Source organism: Lynx canadensis, chromosome D1 (assembly GCF_007474595.2).
Source record: "Lynx canadensis isolate LIC74 chromosome D1, mLynCan4.pri.v2, whole genome shotgun sequence".
NCBI lineage: Eukaryota > Metazoa > Chordata > Mammalia > Carnivora > Felidae > Lynx > Lynx canadensis.
The window spans coordinates 9,584,933-9,608,174 of NC_044312.2; the positions used below are offsets into that span (position 1 = coordinate 9,584,933).

Consider the following 23,242-nt stretch of genomic DNA (forward strand, 5'->3'; position numbering starts at 1 on the left):
GGTTCTGTTGATCTTCTGTATTGTATTTTTACTTTCTAATTCATTAATTTTGGCTATTCTTCTCTAGTCCCTACTACTTTCTTTAAATTTATTGTTTTACTCACCCTACCTTTAAGAGGTTTAACTTAGCGGTGCCTGGATGGCTCAGTCAGTTGAGTGTCCGACTTTGGCTCAGGTCATGATCTCATGGTTCAGTTCATGAGCTCAAGCCCCACGTCAGGCTCTGTGCTGACAGCTCAGAGCCTGGAGGCTGTTTCAGATTCTGTGTCTCCCTCTCTCTCTCTCTCTGCCCCTTCCCCGCTTGTGCTCTGTCTCTCAAAAATAAATAAACATGAAAATATTTTTAAAAAATGTTTAAAGACACTACTTCTTAATAGTGTGTAGAATTTAAGTCTAGGCTATTGTAGACAAACTTTGTTTCCTATTCCTCAGTCTTGGCTAATTTTTGAAAAACAACACCAAATTTGATTTGGGTATTGGATTATCTTTACTCCATGCATCTCTAGCAGCATCTCTTAAATTTGCTTCCTGGGGCACCTGGGTGGCTCAGTTGGTTAATGTCCAACTTTGGCTCAGGTCATGACCTCATGGTTTGTGAGTTTGAGCCCTGCATCATGCTCTTTGCTGACAGCTCAGAGCCTGGAACCTGCTTTGGATTTTGTGTCTCCTTCTCTCTTTGCCTCTCCCCCACTCAGTCTCCTCCCTCTCCCACTCCCTCTGTCTCCCCCCTCCCCCCAAAATAAAGATTACAATTTTAAACAAATTGCTTCCTTATTCCAATAGTGTTTTCAATATGGGTCTTTGTATGACAACCCTACTGAGGCTTTATATACCTGAAAATAATTTTACTATACCCAAACATTTGAATGACAATTTGGCTGGGTATAAATTTAGGCTCAAAACTCTTTTGTCTTTCTAATACTTTAAAAATATTACCATTGTCTTCTTGTTGCTCTCATAAAGTCTGAGATCCTGATGATTCTTGTTCCATTATAGTTGATCTGCTCTCTCTCTGTCTCTCTAGAAACTTTTAGAATTTTATCTTTGCCTGTAAAAGCTTTGATTTTATTATAATAATACCAGGGTCAGTTTCTCCTTATCACTCTTGTTTGGCACTTCATAAATAGAAAGTCTTGAAACTTTAATTCTGGGAAATTTGTTTTCTTCAAATATTTCTTCTCCACTTTTTCTCTCCTTGAAAGAGGACTTCAACTACCTCCATGTTGACCTCAAACTTTACAATTCATTAAGTTCTTCTTTTCAGCTTGTCTCTTAACCCAGGAAAAAGACCCTGCAGGTAGAGCATCTCCTGATGGGAACCTCAACCAATAAGGCCCTCCCTGAGCTACCAAGCCCTCCCACTCCTGCGATGATCGATCCCAAGACAATGATCCACCTGACTTTGCCCACTGACATATACTCACCAACTTTTGTTTTCCTTATGTAAACCTTGAAGTATCTTCAGCACTTGGGAGACAGTCTTTGAAACTAGTCCCCTGTCTTCCTGTTGTTGGCCTCACTGAAATAAAGTCTTTTCTTGTTTCACCGCCTTTGGAGTTTGTCTGCGGAGAATTGCCAAACTTGGTCTGCTTTGTACGCTCAGAATCAGATGTTCTTGCACCCCTGTAACTGGCTACAACCTTTTGACACTCTTCTTACCTGTAAGTTTGAAGTTTGCATTGTAATTCAATCTTCTTTATCTCTTGTGTTTTATATGTTCTTCCCTGCTTCCTTCTAGAAGAGCTCCTTAATCTGATCTTCCAGCTCACTAACTTGTTGTTCAGCCATGTGTATTCTACTATCTGAAAGGTTATGTTATTTCTATTTTTTTCATACCTGGTATTTCCTCTTTATTTCAATGATTTTCTTACTGATTATTTATTATGTTTGTTTTATATTTGTCAGGCATTGGATTTAACATACTTGCTTCTGGTGGCATCTGTAATGCAGGCTGTTGTTTTCTTTTGAAGTAGTTATGCTCCTAATGTCTCATTACTTTGGCCTGTGAGCATATATTTCTCTGATGGTATCAGCTACTCTGTCTGAGCATTTGGTGTGGGAAAAGACCAAAGGGCAAATCCCAGTCTGTGTCAACATCCAGTGAGATCAAGGAGAGGGGAAGGGATAACCCCAGGGGAGAGAGCTCCAAACACCAGAGTACCATCATTAATTTCTCTGTCTGGGTATCATGCCATCAAGCAACTCTTGAGGTCCCGGTCCTATTTTTAGGCCCACTCTACCCTCCAACCCTCAAGGAGAAGCAGCCTTAAGGGGAGGTACTCTTACTCTGCCTGGGTGGCTCAGTTAGTTTAGCGTCTGACTCTTGATTTTGGCTCAGGTTATGATCTCACAGTTTGTGAGTTTGAGCCCTGCATTGGGCTCTGTACTGACAGCTCAGAGCCTAGAGACTGCTTCAGATTCTGTGTCTCCCTGTATCTACCCCTCCCCTGCGCGCTCTCTCTCTCTCTCTCTATCAAAAAATAAACATTAAAAACATAAAGGAGAAAGTACCCTTAGATTATAATTCGCCAGCCCTTGGGGACAGAGGAGATTATTATGGAGTGTTCAGTAAATGCTCAAGGTCAGTCAATCCCCACCAGTTTTCCACACTCTGGCTTCTGGTTCTGATGCCACTTAAACCAGCAATCTGAGCCCCTGTTGCTAATTCCACAGAAGGGCCCTGCCCCAAGCTTCAGATGTACACACAGATACATACATGAGTGCACATACATGTGCACACACACACACCAGGCTTCTCTGTGCCTGGGGATTTTTTCTGTTTTATCCCCCCATTATTTCCTACTTTCATGATGATTTTCCTCTACAGTTTATGGAGGCTGCTTTTAGACAAACAGGCTTGAGCAATGGAATGCAGAAAGGGCCACATTGACCACCTCGCTGAAGACAGGCTACCCACCTGGCTGAATCAGACAGCCCAGCCAGAAATAGCCATAGGCTCTAAATGACCAATGGGCTACCTAAAACTAGACACAGTTACCAGAGAAGGAAAAATTCCATATGTCACCATTCCTCCTCACTTTCCCTCCTTAAAAGCAGCCCCTCCCACTGCCTCATGGCAGACAGCCTCTCCTCTGTTGCCCTTCCTGCAGCTCCCTTGCAGTGTATTCAGTAAAGTTCTATCTTCTTGTTCTGCCTCAGGTGAATTCTTTGACCTTCCGTGTCACAGGCTTCCACCTGATTGTTGCCCCGCATTTGGGGGCCCATCAAATGAAGAGATAACCCATTTAAGTACTACACAGTTCCCCCAAGATTGACCTTGGGGTCAGCATCGATTCTATGGTAATTTCTATTTTGGCTAACTTTGAGTTTTATCCAGGTTTATGCTATACAAATTGTGAAACAAATATCCTTTGGGACCTTGGCTGCACCAGGACAGCGCAAGATTCAGAATCTCCTTTACAACACTTACCTACGTGAGCTTCTCATCCCCATCATCAGACAGAGGCCTCTGCTATTCCTTGCCTTCTCCTCATTTCATTAACTGATGCTTCTCTTTTCTCTATGTAAATACCTAATTAACCCAATCATGAAACTAATGGAAAAAAATGAGAATAGTGGCGAGGAAGGCCTAGAGACTTTCTCTCCAGGTAACCAAAGTGAATTTTAATAGTGGTTTTGAGAAGGCTATTGCATCTGTTTTGTTTAATCCAAAGGTTTCTTCCTTATTGGCTTTACACAAGGGAAGTAGCAGGCTGCTGGAGGAGACATTTTAGGTGAATGTGATCTTTCAGCTTTCAAATTTGACTGTATGGAATCACACATCCATGTAATACTATAATTTTTAGAATTTTTGTTTATTTTCAAAAGAGAGAGAGAGAGAGAGAGCAGGGGAGGGGAATAGAGAGGGAGAGATGGAATCCCAAGCAGGCTCGGTGCTGTCAGTGCAGAGCCCATTGCAGGACTCATTCACATGAACTGGGAGATCATCACCTGAGTTGAAATCCAGAGTCGGACACTTAACCAACTGAGCCACCCAGGTGCCCCTATAATTCGTATTTATGCTTAAGAGCTAACAATAGTAGTTGTAAGTCAACTTGCACATTTCGAGTCTAATGGGTCAAAACCTACTCCATGATTTAGGATATATAGGACTTCATATAATATCTCAATCTACACATTCAGCCCATCCCTCTAGCTGCCATTGTAACTATATAGTTGTGACATTTTTAGCTTCTTCCAACCTCAAGATACTTCTAAATCTTTCTGCTTTCACTGGTAAAACTTTCTCCACTTCTCATCCCCTGGCTTCCTCCTACTTATGTTTCAGACCTTACCTTAAATATCACTTCCTTAGGGAAATTTCTTGACCCCTACACCACCATACTAGATCAGGACCTCATGTTACGCAATCCCACAGCAGGCAGTACTTTTCTTTTAAAACATTTACCCTAATTGTAACTAACTAGTGAAATATGTGGGGAAGTGGAAAATTGGTATAACATACTGGAAAGCAGGAAAGAAATCATTTTTATTCTTTTTTTTTTTTTTGAGCAAATAAATATTGGAGGCTTATTATGTTCCAGGCATTGTGTTAAGTAACTGGGAATACAGTGGGGAAAGAGGCAGACCACCCCTCTTTAATCACCCATTCTTGAGGATATTCTCTGTATCTTATCACCTAAAACATTATCTAAGTCAGACATACCACCATAGACATGACTCCTCAAGGTCTTGCATGCCCTCACGCTCATTTCCTTTATGCTCCAAACTCTTGAGCCTTCCATTTTCCCACCAGTCTCCCCTCCCCTTCTTACCCTCATGCATTTCTCTATCCAGACTGCATGGTACTTGTTTTCAGTAATTTTCTTGCCTAATTCTCTACTCCCTTGACCCTTTGACACCCAGCATATTCTAGCACTGTATCAATTGACATCCAGGCTACCAAACATTGTCCAACAAAGTCCCAGGGTGCCTGGGTGGCTCAGTCGGTTCAGCAACTGACTCTTGGTTTTGGCTCAGGTCATGATCTCATGGTTTGTGAGTTTGAGCCCCATCTTGGGCTCTGTGCTGACACCGTGGAGCCTGCTTGGGAGTCTCTGTGTTTGCTCCTCCTCTGCTCATGTGTGTGTGCTCTCTATATCAAAATAAATAAACTTTTAAAAAAGAAGAAAAAGTCCCATGACCATTTGGATTGGTATTTCTACCAATTCATGGTTCTCCCACCTCACTTGGACCATCTTGGAGCTTCCTATAGCCCAGCAAGTTTGCGATGTGTCCTAATCAACTTCTCCCCTCATTTTCATAGCAGATTTTGCATACCTCCATGCTTCATCAAAAGTTTCCAATCCTCTACTCTCTCACTGTGGATGACCTGCTTCCTACTTTCATAGATGAAACTGATTCCAAGGACAAAGTTCCTGCACTACAAACTACCCACTTACCTGCAGACAAAGCACTGTTGCTTCCTTCCCCACCCACATCATAGTAAAGGAGGCATCTCACCTTCTCACTGAAAAGTCCCTTGTGTTCTAGATTTCTTTGCCCTTTATAGATGATCTCTCATTACTTTTATTTCAATCTCCCTCTCCTCTTCCAAAAATCCTTAAGTTTCTACCAGTTAAACAAATCAAAAACAGGGGCCACCTGGGGGGTTAAGCTTCCAACTTCCTCTCAGGTCATGATCTCAAGGTTCATGGATTCGAGTCCCGCATCGGGCTCTGTGCTGACAGCTCAGAGTCTGGAGCCTGCTTCAGATTCTGTGTCTGCCCCTCCCCTGTTCATGGTCTATCTCTGTCTCTCAAAATAAATAAACATCAAAAAAATTAAAAAACAAAAAAAGGTAATAAAAAACAAAAAAAATTTCTCTTGACTCTACATCCCTGTCCATCTTTATTCCTTCACAGACCAGTTTCTTGAAAGAACAGTCTATACTCCCTCTTCACCACTTCCCACTCAAGTTTGGCTTCCGCCCTCAGTACTGAAATTCTGTGCAAAAATCATCAATTATTTCTTCATGACTCAACTTAATGAATTCTTTTCATCTTTATCTTGCTTGACATCTTTTCAGTGATTGAAAGTATTACCTCCTTCTTGAATTTCTTCTCCTTTAAGCTCTTTTATCCCTAGATTCTAAAAGTATTTTTCCCATCGCTATCCATTTCCATTTTTATGGCCTCTCCTTGGCAAGGAGGGGATGCTTCTCTTTATTTTCCCACTCTTGTGAGTAAACAAATAAGATTTTGTCTTTGCCTTCACTCTTTTATTTGGAGGGCAGGGGTGGGGTGGGGGTAGTGGGATTTTTTTTCTTTTTTTGCTTGTTCTATGCATTTTATCTTTAAACTAGTGAACTAAACAAATCTATTCCTCAGTCTTGGAGACTAAAAATAGGTGAAAATTTAAAAATAATTGTTGTAGTTACACATACAAGAAATCTAAATAAACACTTAAATAATCTAAAGGGATCTGATAAAAGTAGGCTAAAATTAATAGTCACCAAAATTGGATGGACGATTATATTAAAAAACTAAAATGTACATAGGCTTTGCTCCCCAAATATACCTATAAAGCCAAAAAAAAAAAAAAACCAACAAAAAATTAATCTACTAGTAAATTAGCTAATAAGATTCCACTTTTTACAATATAACAAACTTCCCAAGACTGAAGATGAGAAAAGAATGACTCTTTACTTACTTGTAAGGTTTATTCACTTCAGTAATGAGTCATAATGGTAAAAACTCAAAACCAGGCCTCCCCTGAATCTGTGGGCGGATCCTTCTGAGCTGTGAGTAACCTGTTCCTAGACCAGCAGAATGCAATAAGTAGCTGCCATGTCTTCTCCTTGACTCTTGATATTCCCATTGCATGATACCCTCCACATCCTTGATTTCATGGTACAATCTCCAAATTTTCCACCTAGCTCTCTAGACTGAGCTCCAGAATTAAATATCCAGAGCATGTAAATGGCATTGGAGAACACATGACTCCTAGCACAACTCATTCGGTTCTAGTACACAGACATTATATATTGGTATCTGCAAATTATTGAATAGCCTTCACAATATCTATATCTATCTATATATTTTTTTGAGAAATAAGGACTAAATATCTGAATGAAATAGATGATATCTCTTTGAGGACTGGGTTCATATTTCATCCACCTTTGTATGTACAGTGTCCAGCAGAGTAAATAGCACATGGTAAGCTCTCCAAAAACCTGGTAGCAATCTTCAATATCTCTCTCTTCTTCATCCCTCACAGTTCATCACAGCTACAGTTGGCATCCATTGCTCCAGCAGCTTCCTACCAGTTGCAACTTCAGAATTTCTTTTTGGAAGGGTTTAGGAATAGCAATCTGGAGGGAAGGAGAAGAGGGAGCCCTCCATGACCTGGTCTCCTATCTTTTCGCTTTATCTGTGGACACTCTCATCACTGAGGTTCAAAGTTCACAATTGATGGCAGTTATCTGAACACATCATGCCTCTTCACACCTTCAGGACCATTGCTCATGATGTTTCTTCTTCATGTGCTCACCCAAGCATTTCCCACCTGGCAAAGTCTTACTAAGACTTCACAACTCTGCTCAAGTTTCATCTTTTGGAAGCCTTCCCTGCAAACCATTAAATTGAGCTAATTGCCTCTCATTTGAGCTGTCTGTACAAACTTCATCTCTTGGCTCTCACCACGTTAAATTTTCGGTATTTTTTTTATGTGTCTACAGTAGGCGCCGTTATTAGCACTATTTAAGAGATAACAAACTGAGGCAGAGAAAGGTTAAGCAACTTTTCCAAGGTCACCAGCTAGTAAGGAGCAGAGCCATGATTCACACTTAAGTGCTCAGATTTTAGAGCTCCCACTCCAAGGCATAAAATTCCCAAGGATAGGGACAGTGCCTTACTCATGTTTTCATCCGTAGTTTCTGCTATGGTGCCTACCACATGAATGCAATAAATGTCAAACTAAACTGCATTTGTTGAGTTCTGCTTAAGAGTTTAGGAATTTCAAAAATGACTGAGATACTATCCTTTCCCTCAAAGAAGCTCATGCCCTAGTGGGGTTAGAAAAGACTGGTAAAATACTCGACTAACAGCATATAATGAACTAAATAGAAAGTAACTGAGAATTGAGTAGCTTATACTTAGAAACAATGATATTAGGGGTGCCTGGGTGGCTCAGTCGGCTAAGCGCCTGACTTCAGCTCAGGTCATGATCTCGCGGTCCGTGAGTTCGAGCCCCGCGTCGGGCTCTGTGCTGACCGCTCAGAGCCTGGAGCCTGTTTCAGATTCTGTGTCTCCCTCTCTCTCTGCCCCTCCCCTGTTCATGCTCTGTCTCTCTCTGTCTCAAAAATAAATAAACATTAAAAAAAAAAAAAAGAAACAATGATATTAGAACGTTGACGACCCTCTTTAGCATCTTATCCCAGCAACATGGACATGGAAACTTCCTGGAACTCATGGTTGTATGAGAAATCAAATAAAATGGATGTTGACCAGTAAACTGTTAGAAGTCAAACTGGAAGATATCAAGTGGTCACCTCTAAGACTCTGGTCCAGGCTGTGCCCTGTTTACTGGTTTACCATACCAGTTATGAAACTACTGTGAGCCACACACTTGTAGTAGGAGTAGCATTGCAAAGAATAATTACTGCAATAAAGATCTAGTAGGCATGCTGGTGGAATTGGCAGATGGCTCCAAAAACTAAGATTAGGTAATAGGATAGACATGAGAGTGAAGAATCCAAACGATTCAATTAGCTGGAACAATGGGCAAAACCAACAAGATGACATTTTAACTATAAGATTTTGTATTGATATTTTTGAAAAATCATTTGTCCGAGAAAATGGTAATAATAATTGTTATTTTAAAAGACCCAGAGGGGCATCCTTGTGGCTCAGTTGGTTAAACGTCTGACTTTGACTCAGGTTATGATCTCCCAGCTCATGAGTTTGAGCCCCATGTCAGGCTCTGTGCTGACAGCTCAGAGCCTGGAACCTGCTTCAGATTCTGTGTCTCCCTCTCTTTCTCTGCCCCTCCCCACTTATGCTCTGTCTCTCTCTCTCTAAAAAATAAACATTAAAAAATTTTTTTAAAGACCAAGAAATTTCAGTTGGCCTTAATCTTAACTCTGGGCTGTAGTTGCTAAAAAGAAAAATTGCACTATGTTTGGCTGAACTAGTATGAGTACGGCGTCTGGATCAAAGGAGAGGCAGGCCAATATTCTACACCGCTTAGACTATACCTCGGCTACTGTATTCAGTTTGGAGAATAATATTTTAAGAGACAGTGACAAACCAGAGTCCAGAGAAGCACAAGAAGGAAGGGTAGCGGGCTAGAAACATAATTAAGTAGACAGTGAATTTGGGAATGTTTTGCTTGGACCCCTGAAGAAAGAACATGATGGTAGGTGTGTGTCTGCTTGTAATGTCTTGTACCAGGTAAAAGAACTAAAACTGGATATAAGTCAGAAGCAGCTTTGAAGCTAATATGAGGGCATATTTTCTACTGAAATGAACTGTTTCACATAGATTACATGTGAGACATGTAATGAAGCATGAAGCATGAAGCAGGAAACCACTGCTTGGCACCATCTGTCAAGTGTCTAGAGATTTCTGTATCAGAAGGGAAGATAGACTCCCTATGATACTCTGAGATCCCTTTCAAATTTAGGATCCTAAGAAAACCTGTTGTCTGGGAGGAGATAGAAAAATTTTGAAATTATTTTCAAAGTTTAGGGAGAATCACATGTTTTTCATTTAGAGAAGATCCATCACAGCTAAAACTAAACTTGAAAAATTGAAGCCAGAACATGGCTACCCATCCTTTGAAAGAACCAAAGAAAGCCTTGTTTAAATAGCATCCATCCTCTTGTTTTATTTTCATAATAGTTTCTTAAACATAGTGGCACCCACATGTTCATTAACTTGACAGATCGATGCATATTTGGGGAATACCTGTATTTTATAAGCATCAGAAGCTATTTTAATTGGCACAGGTAAGTGATTGGGACTTTCTCATGTACATTCTTCCTTGTGTAATATAAAAAGAAAAGCATTCATTTTAGCTTTGTAATCTCTTTTTTCTAAGCAAAGTCCTCCAATAAAGTCTCCACCACGTTTCAGTTTTGAACTAAATCTGAATTCAGTCCTGAGCTGCCTGGTATGTTGACTTTTATTCTGTCCTAAAACAATAAAACAGTAAAAATGCAGATGTTGTTCATGATCAAGGAAACATGGCACATATCTTGTTTTTCAAGTTCATAGACTATCAGTTTCAGCAAAATACGTACAGCACTGTGAACCATGAAGGTTCCCCTCACATTTCAAATCACTCTTGTGTTAACTCTTTGCCAACTCCTCTCCACATTTTTGTTCTAAGTTCAGTATGTTCTAGAATTCATTCTTATCTCAGCTTCTCATCATCTTTCTTATTTGTTTATATATATATATATACATGCTTTTGCCTTTTGGCATGTTATCTTAACATCTTTTTACTAACTCAATGGCAAATATAATGGATTCACAGCATTAACTGGGTATATTGCATTTTAAAGGTCAAGCAAGTAGGAAATCGGTATCCAGAGTGCTCTCCCTCATTGGTAATAAAACTGGAGATGAAAAACTATGGGAATTGTATGAAACCTCTCTTGTCTCCTTTTTTCCCTTTTATTTTACTTTCTTTTTCCTGATTGGTGGTGGTGGTGGTGGTGGTGTGTGTGTTTGGGGAGGAAAAAAGAGGAGAGGGAAAAGGGGGAGAGAGAAAGAGGAGAGGAAAACAAGAGTTGGATAATATTAATAATTTCTAAAATGTATATAGCTGTCATTTGACGCAAAAGCACATAAGAGACACTTAGGGAAAGAACTGCAGAGGGAAAAGTAGATCTCTTGGACTGAGGAAACTGAGCTGAATCACAGATTCCAAGATTGCAATACTCTCAGTCCACATAGTCTGTCCAGGGTTCTATTTACAGCCTACCGTAATTTTCAGTGGTGCACCTGCTGCATTTCCAAGGGGGCAAGGTTTATTTTTGGCACAGCTCCTCCTACTTCTCTCCTATCCATGGCTTCTCTTCCTCTGACCTCCAGACACTCAGCATCCTCGCACTGATCTCTCATTTGCCAAAAACCTGTTGGTACTCCCTGCCATCTCCTCCTCCTCTTTCCAGCCCCAAATCGAGTCCTATTTCCAGACTCTGCAAGGAAGTAGTTGGCCTGGTTATCTGATTAAAATAATCTGATGGAGAAGACTTTTAATTTCTGTTCAAAAGATGTACTTTAAAGGCAGAGGTTGTTAGCTTTAGATGGGTCTCTATTTGCATTTTGGGGTTCTTATGTAAATAGCTTTGCATCAGGTTCCCAAAGGAACCCAACCCCAGAGCATTTGTAACACATTACTCTAACTGGCAAAATGTATATAGGAACTCTTTTTGAACCACGGTATGGATGTGGGCTCCTGGTATAGTGATAAAAAACCCTCATACTCTCAATCCAGAAACCTGTCTGACAACCTTCCTTGTCACTTTTGCAAACAACATAATTCACAGTGGAATAAGGTATTGCATGCACAATACCTTATTGAAGGACAGAAAAACAGCGGGTGGAAGGCCCAAGAACCAACTGATCCTACATGAAGAATATTAATAATATAAAATGTATACATATACACATTAAATTTTCATTTAAAAACTAAAACAGAAGCTGCAAGAACAATACAATATCTACCATATACCCCTTATCTAGATTTATCAGTTGAACATTTTGCCACATGATCCATCTTTGCTAAACCATTTGAGAGTAAGTTACAATATCAAAAATACTCCAGTGTGTGTCTCTTAATAAGGGCACTCTATTTCATAACCACAATTACAAAATTCAAAAGGCTTAATTAACATTTAAACAAAACTATTATCTATTATACAATCCATATTCAAATTTGAACAATTGTCCTGAAAATATTCCTTTATAGCACGTTTCTTACAATTCAAAATTACATGTTGGCTTTAGTGACAGGTCTCTTTACTTAAATCTATAATGGGTTTTCAGCCTTTATCATTCATGACACTGACTTTTTTTTTTTTTTTTTTGAGTATAGGCCAATGGATGAGTAGACTATTTCTTAATTTGCATTTTTCTAATTGTTTCATTGTGATTAGATTCAGAACATGGATTTTTGAGTGAGATACTGTATAAGAGACACTGTATCCTTGTCAGTATCTCACATCAGAAGGCACATCATGTCATTTTTATCCCATAAGTGGTGACGTTAACTTTGATTATTTGTTAGGGTGTTGTCTATCAGATTTCTCCACTGTAAAGGTGCCATTTTGTCACTTTGTAATGAATAAGAAACCTGACGATACTTTGAGAGTGTGTAAATATCCTGTCTCAGGGATTTTAACATCTATTTTGTAATTTTTAAATCTATTGAGAATTCCATATCTGAATCAATTATTATTATAATGGTTGCAAAATGGTGATTTCCTACCATTTCTTCCAGTGCATTAACTGTCAAAAAGTTATTTCTCCCCCCACCTTTATATTTATTTCACAGTTTAAGATTAAATATGCACTTGTGTATTCTTTTTTGAATTATGACACAATGAATTTCATTTTTATCATTATTCATTCATGGTGCTCTAATTGTCCCAGTCTTGGTAGGTGGAGTTAGCGTCAAACCGGCTCGTTTCCTTTCGATGTGTGCTCACCACTCCTCGAAAATGTTGCTTCCTGGCACAAGACCTTCAAGGACATTTTATACTTTCCATCTTTCTGACCTCGAATCAGCCATTTCTTCAGAGTCTGGTTCCTTTTGGTAGAGACTGGCATTTAGAAAGCAAGATCTGGCGCCATGTAATATATTTCAAAATATTACAAGAACACTGTTCCTGTTTCCTTGGGCCGCCACACGGAAGACTGGTGTGTGGTGATTTGCAATCCTAATTCTACCGTGATCTGCATGACCCTGGCAATTCCCTTCATTCTTTGGGGCTTGACTCATCATCTGAAAAGAAATTGGATTAGACAGGTATTTCTTAACCTTTTCAGGGTCACCGACACGTTTGCGAATCCGACAAAAGCTACGGTCCCATCTCCCCACAGACCATCTCCAGAAAGCAAACATTCGCATACATTTTAGGCGGGCTGAGACTCTGAAGCCCATTTGAGGCTCCAAATCCCTGGATTAAGTGATCTCTAGTGTCTTTTCAAACGCCGACATTCTGTGTGTCTATAAGCGACCCTGCTGCTATCAGAATGATTCCTCAGAGACATCAAAAGGTGGAGGGATTTCTACAAAAGCAGACGAGAAAAGGATACAAAGAAAGGAGCCTGTGAGCAACGCGTTGCTCAGCCACAGTTCTTGCCCGGTGCCAAACGCAGTCACAGGTGAGCGGTTTTGGCGGGAAGCTCCCCAGGTAGGCGGAGAACGCCGAGGCAGGGGAAGGAGACCGCAGACCCGGGCCAGGTCTCTGCACCCCTCCGTTCCGCCCACCAGGGCTCGCTCTTGCCCTTCGTCTGGGTGGCCGAGGAACTGGGCGGGCCAGGCGGCGACCCCGCCCCTGGCAGCCGCGAGGCAGTCGAGAACCCCGGGCACCGGAGTCCGGAAAGAACGCGCCGTCCAGGCCCCGCCCGTCTTCCCTCCCTCGCCGCCGCCGACGTCGGCGGTGCTCCGGTCGCCATGGTGACCAATCGAGGCCCGGGCCCGCCCCCGCCTCCCAGCCCCGGCCCCCTGACGTCGGCGCACGTCAGCGGCGGCGCGCGCCTGGCTGGGCCCTGCGGAGCGGGAGGGAGTGAGCGAGGGAGCGAGCGGAGCGGCGTCGCCGGAGCCCAGCCGCGCCGCCGGCCCGCCAGCCCGCGCTCCAGTCCGCCGTGTCTAGCAGCGGGGCCCAGCATGGTCATGGCGGATGGCCCGAAGCACTTGCAGCGCGGGCCGGTCCGGGTGGGGTTCTACGACATCGAGGGGACGCTGGGCAAGGGTAACTTCGCTGTGGTGAAGCTGGGGCGGCACCGGATCACCAAGACGGAGGTGCGGCCCGGGGCTCGGCGGGAGCGTCCGAGGCGAGGGTCCGGGAGAGGAGCTGTTGGCCGGGAGGGGCGGCTGCAGCGGGGGGTTGGGGTGGGGGGGGGCTGGGTCTCCAGCTGAGGCGAGGGGCCTGGGACAGTGAGGACCTGGGAGGTTCAGGGGGTCGGTGAGCGCCGAAGGGCTCGGGGCCCGCTCCCCCGGAGTCGAGTGTCGTCCAATCAGTAACCCGACCAGCCGGGGCTTTGCCTTTTCTACGCCACCCTCGGTGGCCACACAGAATTTCGCCCAGAGCCTCCCACCCGGGCCGTGACCTGGTCCGTGGCCTCCGCTCCAGAGCCCAAGTTCCGCGTCTTCCCTGCTTTCAGCTGGGGGGTGGGGTGGGAGGGGAAGTCTGGGTGCTCCCGGGCTGCGCGGCGAGGGACGGGGCCGCCTGCGCCCGGACTCCCGCGACGGGGCATCGCGCGGCCCCCATGACCGGGGCGCCCCTCCTCGGCCCGGCGAGGACGGGGGGCCCCCCGGTGGCCGGGAATGCCCGGCCGGCCATTGTCCATCTTGTCTCCCTGCTTTTGCCTGACAGCGTCTCGGATCTGGTGTCAGCCTCGCTTGATCTCGTGCCTGAGGCATTTCCATCTAATACTCCAGACAATAGAACTGGTGTTAAAATGGTCATCCCTTGCCTTTGCACAGTCGGTGGCTCGGTCTTTCTTCGCCTGGGTTGTCCCTTTACCAGGTGTGCGTTCTGGCTGCGAAGACGCGTTCCTTAAGCCACATCTGAGGCCGCCTCTCTACTCCTAAAGCCCTCAACTGCTTCCCGACGCTGAATCCTGCATCCCCCCCCCCCCTCCGCTGCACATTCTAATGCACCGCACATATCTTCTCACGAGTCTCTGTTCTTACCTAACCCGCCCCCCTTCCTTTCACTGCCTCAAGCTGCTCTCCTCAGGGTCTCTATTTTAAGACGTGCAAATTAAATACTTCAGAAAAACAGTTGAAACAAAACCATTCTTTAGAATAAAACCTTGTGTTTTTGACGTACTCTACCCTGCCTTATTGTAGTTGGTCTGGAGTTTCGTCCTTTTTTCAGTATTTTTTTTTTCTACCCGGTTTTCATCCTATTCAGTTTTTCCCCTTATTAGTGCAGATGCACTACAGCTTGAATATGCAATAACCTAGGACTTTTTTTTTTTTTTTTTCCCAGAATGGCTATGTAAGGTGAAGGACATTTGAAAACTTGAGTCATTTTTGTTGCTGTTGTTCTTGGAAGTTTTGCTTAATGTGAAGGAGTCCATTTCCAAAAAGTAGGGGCATCTGGCGTTATGTCATCTTCAGTTTTTGTCCTCCCCCCCCCCCTTCCTAGTCCGGAGGGATTCCGAATCTGACTTATTTTTTTGGTATCAGGACCAAGGTCACAAATTTACCATTGTTACCAATTATGCTAAGTTTGTAATGATAAATAATGGGACTGTAATGAGATTACTTAATCCTGATCCCAGCATTGCTAAAAATGAAGACATTGATGCCATCCCTCTAAAGAACCATGGCCTAATCCCTTGCTCTTTCCCCATAAATTACATTAAAAGAAGGCATTTTTAATTGTATACTGTATGTGAGCCCTTGCTTACGGACTCTACAAATCGAACCAATTGTGCGTTAAAGAAAACGTCTACAGAACTTCTGAACATTTTTTATGTGGTTGAATTCCAAACCCATTAGTTCATAATTTTTTTTTCTCATCAGCTTTTAACAGTGTTGGTTGCAAGGTGTAATTAATTCAGCTGTTACTTATTAGGTCAAATGTAGATAATACGGTATCGATTTAAGAACTGTTTATGTGGAGCTGGTGTGAGTGACACTTTCGCTTGAGGTTGACAGTTTAAACCGAGTGCCTTTTAAACTGATATATCTGGTGGAGCTAGGGGGCACTGTGGAGCAGTACGGTGGTTTGGCTATCGGATACTGAGATCGATGCGTTTGTAATTGAAGGCACAGGTTGGATCCTGAAAGCTCGCTCAGATCCTCGTATACATGTGTAAAATGATTTAATTTAAAAGCTCAATTTCTAGTCCACAGAACCCACCTATCTGCCTTTGCTTTTCAAAAGAAGGTGGCCTTGGGGCACCTGGGTGGCTCAGTCGGTTAAGCCTTGGACTCGCTTTCCGCTCACATTCTGACCTCATGGTTGGTGGGCTCCAGCCCCTAGTGGGGCTCTGCCCGAACAGTGGGGAGCCTGCTCGGGATCCTGGCTCTTGCCCTCCCTCTCGCTCTCTGTCCCTCCCCCGCTCATGCTCTGTCAGTCTCTTTCTCAAAAAAAAATAAAATAAAATAAAATAAAATGAACTTAAAAAAAGGTTTTTAGAAAAGGTGCCCTTAACATATAATAAGAAATAATGTGAATTTAAGATGAGTGCATGTTCCTGGTAATTTGTTGTGAGTGGCGATTTTAAAGTTGAGAGGAATGAGGGAAATAGGAAGGTAGTGAAGAGAAAAAGTTCTTGTAGATCTGAAGTTTTGGAGAGTTGTTCTGTGAACTTTCTCTGTAATTTGCATTAAGAATTGTTTAGCAACAGCACTGATACAGTTGTTTCTTAAAGTATACTATTAATAAGGATTTTTAAAGCAGTGTTTGTTATCTTCATTCGCTGGATAAGTATTTGTGTCTTCAATCAATACAGCTACCTCAAATACTGTAAATAAGATGGCTAGTGGCACCCTTAACGTTTTATTTATTATTTTAGGTTCTCATTGCTGAACGTATTACAGTAATTACAGTGAGAGAAATTAAAGTGGTGTAAAGAACAATATCAGATAAATACCATGATCGTACTTACGCTTATAGAAATTTCTTCGATATAGTATGTCTTAAAATCAATGTAAGTTTGTGTTTTAAAACTTAGAGGTCTTGTTTTCCAAGTTTGAACCCATGGCAAATTTTAGGACTTAATTTAAATGTCTGTGTGATGAAAAATTGGACCCCGTTATTTTTTTTAATGTTTATTTTTTTGAGAGAGAGAGAGAGGGGCAAGGAGAGAGGGAGAGCGAATCTCAAGCAGGCTCAGCTCTGTGAATGCAGAGCCCAAGGCAGGGCTCGATTCCAGGAACCCTGAGACCGAGACCTGAGCTGAAATGAGTTGTCTGCTTAACCAACTGAGCCACCCAGGCACTCCAGGGACCCAGTTATTTTCACTTGGCACTTCTCTGTCACTCGTTCTGAATCACGGAAGAATGATGTATTTTCTACACAGCTTGGGAGATCCAAGACTGTTTGCCTTTTAGGAAAAGAAAAATCAGTACACAAAAAGAGATCGTCATTTTGGTCTAATCTATCAAATAGCTTAACATTGTTTAAGAAATGTAATTACATTCTCATCTGAAGCAGTATTCTTATGTTAGATCTCTATGTAAATTTTGCACACAAAAGGCAAGGCAGGTGGTGGTAGAATCCAGCTTCCTAATATAATACTTCAGAAAAGCTTTGTAGTGTTGGTTTGTGGTTTATGAATTAGAGTAGCTAATTTTGTAAAATTAGCATAATGGGAAAAGAATAATAGCATTTAGACTGTTAAACTATTTTAGGCAATAGTGGTTGCTAGTTTGCTATGCTGTGTGTGTCCTTGAGTAGTGTTTTATTTTATGAATACTGTGCTAGCAAGGAATTGTTTCCTTCTAATTGTATGGCTAGTTTTTTTTGTTGTTGGTTTTGTCTGTTAAATAAAATTCCAGAAAAGTCGTTTGTGCCCTTAAACTTTTTTTTTGTTTTGTATTAAAGAAATAGAGTCTTACTATAAAAAATAGAAGCATATAGTGTACAAAGAGTACATGTGTAATTCCTCCACCAGTGGGAGTAAATCATTCTTATGACATATTTCCCTCTAGCCTTTAAAATTTTTTTCCATAGATGAGATCATATACTATATACACTTATATAAATTGTATCCTTTTTTCCATTTATCATTATAGCATATTTTGCTTAATATATCTAACTTCATAAAATATTTTTAATAGCTGCATAGTGTTTCACCTAGTGGATGAATCGTCTTATTTAACAATTTTCTTATTAAACATTACGTAATTTCCAGTTTTCACTTAGAGTAAATAATTTGCAGTGAATAATCTTTGTATATGTAACTGTGCATTTTTTCCTGGGGGAGGGAGCAGGAGTGGGTAGTGAAATTTGGAGGTAAATTCCTAGAAGGGAAATTACCAAGTGAGAAGATACTATTTTCACATTAAAAAGTAATATGTATTATCAAATCAATCATGTTTATAATTGAAAATTTTTAAAGTATAGATAATGAAAAGAATTACCCATGATATCACCACCCCAAAATAACCATTAGTTATTTTCAGATTTTTTCTGTGACAGATAATTAAATTTCCCTCAATACCATTCCTCTTGTATTGCTTAGCTAAAGAGCATGTAAGTGTGTGGTTTGTGGAATCTTGAAGCTGTTTCACAGAGGTTCTGAAATTCAGTGTTGGGCTACTTACTTACCCTTAAGAGAACCTGGAATGCAAAACTGATAGCAAGGACAGCCTGAAAACTGGTTTGTTTGTTTGTTTGTTTGTTTGTTTGTTTTCACTGAAAAGCTGTCTGTGCATTTTGGGGCTTTTAAGTTTAGGCATAATTCTGTACTACCTTAAAATATATTTTTATAGCTTTCCAAATAGTTAAATTATCAAAATTGCATTTTTAGAGCAAGGGTAGAAACGAGAAGATATTATACTCTGATCACAATGTTTCTTGAAGAAGAGAACTTAACTTTTTTTTAATACATTTGAATTTTATATTTTGCTTTAAAGTTTTAAGACTCCTCTCAATAGTCTTAGTAATAATCTTGTGCGGTGAAATATTCCATATTTAGCAGCAGTACTATGTACAACAGAAGGACTTGTTTTTACCAAATAGTATTTTCACTAGTATTTATATCTGGGCCTATGTATGGTCTTTATAGTGTGTTGAAACGAAAATTACATTTGTCATGGAATATATATGCTTTATTAGAAACTGTTCTCTAGTTTCTTGGCACCCCAGGCAAGTAATAGTTGGCAAATTATTCTGCTAAATATTGCTCAAAATGATCTGTTCTTTTGAGGGAGTAGTTGGGGACAAACATCCAAAATAGAAATTGTGTAAATTTTTATATTCTGTAGAAATTTTTAACTTTAACAGAGTTTAATGTGTTCTGATTCTAATTCTACTGGGAAATTCTATCTCAATATCAGGCAATTAAGAAAACATTTATTTGGAAATAACTGAAACTGGCCTCTCTTCCTGGATTCATATGATGACATATGACTTACGGGCCACTGCTGATGGCAGAGGCAGTTTCCTTGGAGCCAAGTAGAGTCCAGAAATTCACTAAGATCATTCTTTGCTATTTAGTGTACCTAGCCCTTCTTTCACCTTCTACATCCATATTTTTGAAAAAAGGTTTTTTTTTTTTAATGTATTTATATGCCTTTATACAGAAGGTTTGTGGAGAATGCTTTCTCACCCTTCAGAGAGAAATAGCCAGTATATATCTAGTTTGAGATTTTCAAAAGAATGAAAGACAATTACTTTTGGGGATTTCATCAGAAGATAATTTTAAAAAACATTTCAAAACACTTTAACAGTTAAAGTGATAAATCTTGGATGAATTAGACTGAAAAATGATGCTAAAATTTAAGTTCTTCTCTAAGATAGGCATAGTATTTATGTGTGTTCCCCAATAACATAAGGAACACATGCTCATTGTAGACATTGTTGAAAAGAGAAGAAAATAAACATCTTTAATGCCACCATCCAGACCAGGACATCACCGCTATTAATATTTGGTTCATATCCTCTTAGTTGTTCACATACATTTTATATGTTAGTAATGAAATTGATATTGTCTATACATATTTTTTTTTTTTTTACTTAATGACTTACCATTTCCCCAAGTTAAAAAAAAAAAAAAAGTCTAAACTGTGGCTAATTAGTATCCTTACATATGACTGTATTTTATTTGATCAATTTCCTATTATTGAACATTTAGATTATTTCCCTCTCTTGCTGTTTCACTTTCTAAGATAATGTTTCAGAAAGCATTCCTGTATATTTATATATCTGTATCTATATCTATCTCTGTGTGCTTATCTGATTTTTCCCTCAGAGTAATCCCATGGTAATGTACTTTCCTAGGTCAAGGAGGATGTCCTTACATCTATGTTAGGGCATGAGATGCCAAATTACCCTCTAGAAAAGTAGCACCTGTTAAGTTTCACCAGGAAGAAATCATTTGCCAGGAATATTGATTTTTAACATTTTTCTCAGTTGATAGGGGAAAATAATATTTTTTATTTGAATTCACATATCTGATTTAATATTTTTTATTTACTTTGATTATATGGTTTTATTTTATTTTTTATGTTTTATTTATTTTTGAGAGAGAGAGAGAAAGTGAGCAGGCGGGCAGGCAGGGAGGACCAGAGAGAGAGGGAAACATAGAATCCAAAGCAGGCTCCAGGCTTGAAAAAGCTGTCAGCACAGAGCCTGACAGGGGGTCGAACTTAACGAGCCTTAAGATAATGACCTGAGCCGAAGTCAGACAATAACTGACTGAGCCACCCAGGCACCCCAATTACATGGTTTTTATAAGATATGTTATTTCTTTTGTAAATTGCATTTTTATCCTTTGGCCCATTTTTTAAAATTGAGTTGTCATTTTTTTGATTTGTTTAAATAATTTTTAAGATAGAATATTTTTAATCATTTCTTTTATAGTCATGATAATCGGTTCAATTTCTATGGATCTAAAAATGTAGTGACATTTACCTTTTCTCCAATCTGTTTTCCTTACCCACCATTAGAAAAGTCAAATTAAATCTTCATGAGAATTTATTTCATTATATAAATTCTTATACCTTAAAAGTCAAATTTTAAGTTGGAAAAAAGTCTAATTTATTTAAACTTAAAAGGTAGAGAACTCCATGTTAGTTTTACTACTGACTTTTACTGCTTTCAGAAACCCTTTCACTGTAGGACCACTTAGTCATATTGACTTGTCAGCCAAATGTTCTGATTCCACCCATGATTTGATATATAAGCTTGTAAAGTGCATTTAATGTTTAATTTCAAAGATTTATATGGTAAGAATAATGCTCTTTGGTACTTCAGAAGAACTGTATACAATTGGTATATTAGTGGTAAATAGTGCTGAGGCAAATGTTACCTGAGACAGTAAACATAGGTTAATCCCTTCTGATTTGTTACTAGAAGAATAGCTCTTATTGTGTAACTTCCTTGTAAATTCCCCTAAAGTTACTTTTGTATGTGTGGCTTCTTTAAGTGCATAAGATGAATATTTCTTTAATGAGAAGTGAAAAATAATTTTTGTTAAATTATCAGAAAGACAGGATAACATTCCTATTAAATTGCATTTTGAAAAGTGAAAAAATATCTTTCATCCATCAGCTTAACACTGTTTCCTTTCTGCTCTTGCATTTAATTGCTTATCTTCTGTACAAATTTGTATTTTACACATTATTCCTTGTATACACATTGCTTTTACTTTGGAAACATTTTTCTATATATAATCTTTTAATTAATGTTTAAATTTTATAAAAATACCCATTTTATACAGAATTTAGAAAATAAAATGACTGATAGTTCACAGATGGGGAAGTTAGCATATGTGATAAACAAAATCATTTCATTTTTTCCTGTTTTTCCTATTAGAAAAGTAATTCATGCTCATTGAAGAAAAATTTTCCAAAAAGTATAAAGCAGAAAAATAAAATAATCCCCAATGTTTTTCACACACTGATAACATTTTTGTCATATTTGTATCTAATTTTCCCTGGTCTTTTTTTATACATACCTCCTGTTGAGAATTCACTTATATACCAGTTTTTTTTTTTTAAACATTTTTGTTCATTTTTGAAAGACAGAGACAGAGCATGAGTTGGGGAGGGACAGAGAGAGAGAGGGAGACACAGAATCTGAAGCAGGCTCCCGGCTCTGAGCTGTCAGTACAGAACCTGACATGGGGCTCAAGCCCACAAACCATGAGATCATGATCTGAGTGGAAGTTGGACGCTTAACCAACTGAGCCTCCCAGGCACCCCTAAATACTAATCTTTTTAATTTAAAATTTTAGTCTAAGCACTTCTCTATATTTTTAAGAACTATTATAATAGTTGTGTAACAGTCATAATATAAGCTTACTATAACTTGAATAATTATTTCCCACTTACTGTTTCTGTTTCTATATTACAAATAATATTCATTGAATATATTTACAAATAAATCTTTATCATCGTTTTAGATTATTTCCTTCAAATAATTTCTCAGAAGTAGAATCCTTAAGCTAAATACTGTGTGTGATTTTTTTCTTAAGTGTAATTAACATGGTGTTATTACTTTCAGGTGTAGCATTTAATAATGATTCAACAATTCATACATTACTCAGCGTTCATCACAATAAGTGTACTTTTATCTTTTGATTTTAATTTTTTTTGAGTGTAGTTGATACACAATACTTCATTACTTTCAAGTGTACAACTTAGTGATTTGACACGTTTACACATTATGCTACATTTATCTTGTATAGCTACCATCTGCCCCATTACATCATCAATACGGTATCATTAACTGTATTCCTTATACTGTGACTTTTATTTCCATGTTTTATTCATTCCGTAGCTGGAAGCCTGTTTCTCCCTCTTTCTTTCACCCATTTTGCCCAATGCCCCACCCTCTTCCCCTCTGGCACCTATCAGTTTGTTTTCTGTAGGTCTGATTTTGCTTTTTGTTCATTTGTTTTTGGTTTTTTTGGATTCCACTTATGAGTGGAGTCGTATCGTATTTGGAGATATGATGGAAGATACGAGGAAGGAGAGAATCCCCAGCAAGCTCTGCCCTGTCAGCGCAGAGCTGGACATGGGCTCGATCCCACAAACCATGAAATCAGGACCTGAGCCAAAATCAAGACTTGGATGCTTAACCCACTGAGCCACCCAAGTGCCCCAATTTCATCCTTTTTTATGGCTGCATAATCCATTTTACATATACACACACATACTACATCTTCTTTATCCATCTTTTGATGGACACATTGCTTCCATATCTCAGCTATTGTAAATGATGCTGCATTAAACATAGGGTTGCATGTATCTATTCCAATTAGTGTTTTTGTTTTCTTTGGGTAAATGCCCATTAGTGGAATTACTGGATCATATGGTGTTTCTATTTTTAATTTTTGACTAACCTCCATACTATTTTCCACAGTGGCCTTGCCAGTTT

General features: G+C 39.8%; 1 protein-coding gene across 1 annotated transcript in view; it reads left to right on the top strand.

Moving 5' to 3' along the window:
- Positions 1-13,754: 13,754 nt before the first annotated feature.
- Positions 13,755-23,242, top strand: part of SIK2 (salt inducible kinase 2) — a 124,037-nt gene continuing 114,549 nt past the window's right edge. Inside the window, exon 1 of the mRNA XM_030333656.1 lies at positions 13,755-13,977. Coding sequence (XP_030189516.1) covers positions 13,843-13,977 — 135 coding nt within the window. The 5' untranslated portion in view covers positions 13,755-13,842. The remainder of the gene's footprint in view (positions 13,978-23,242) is intronic.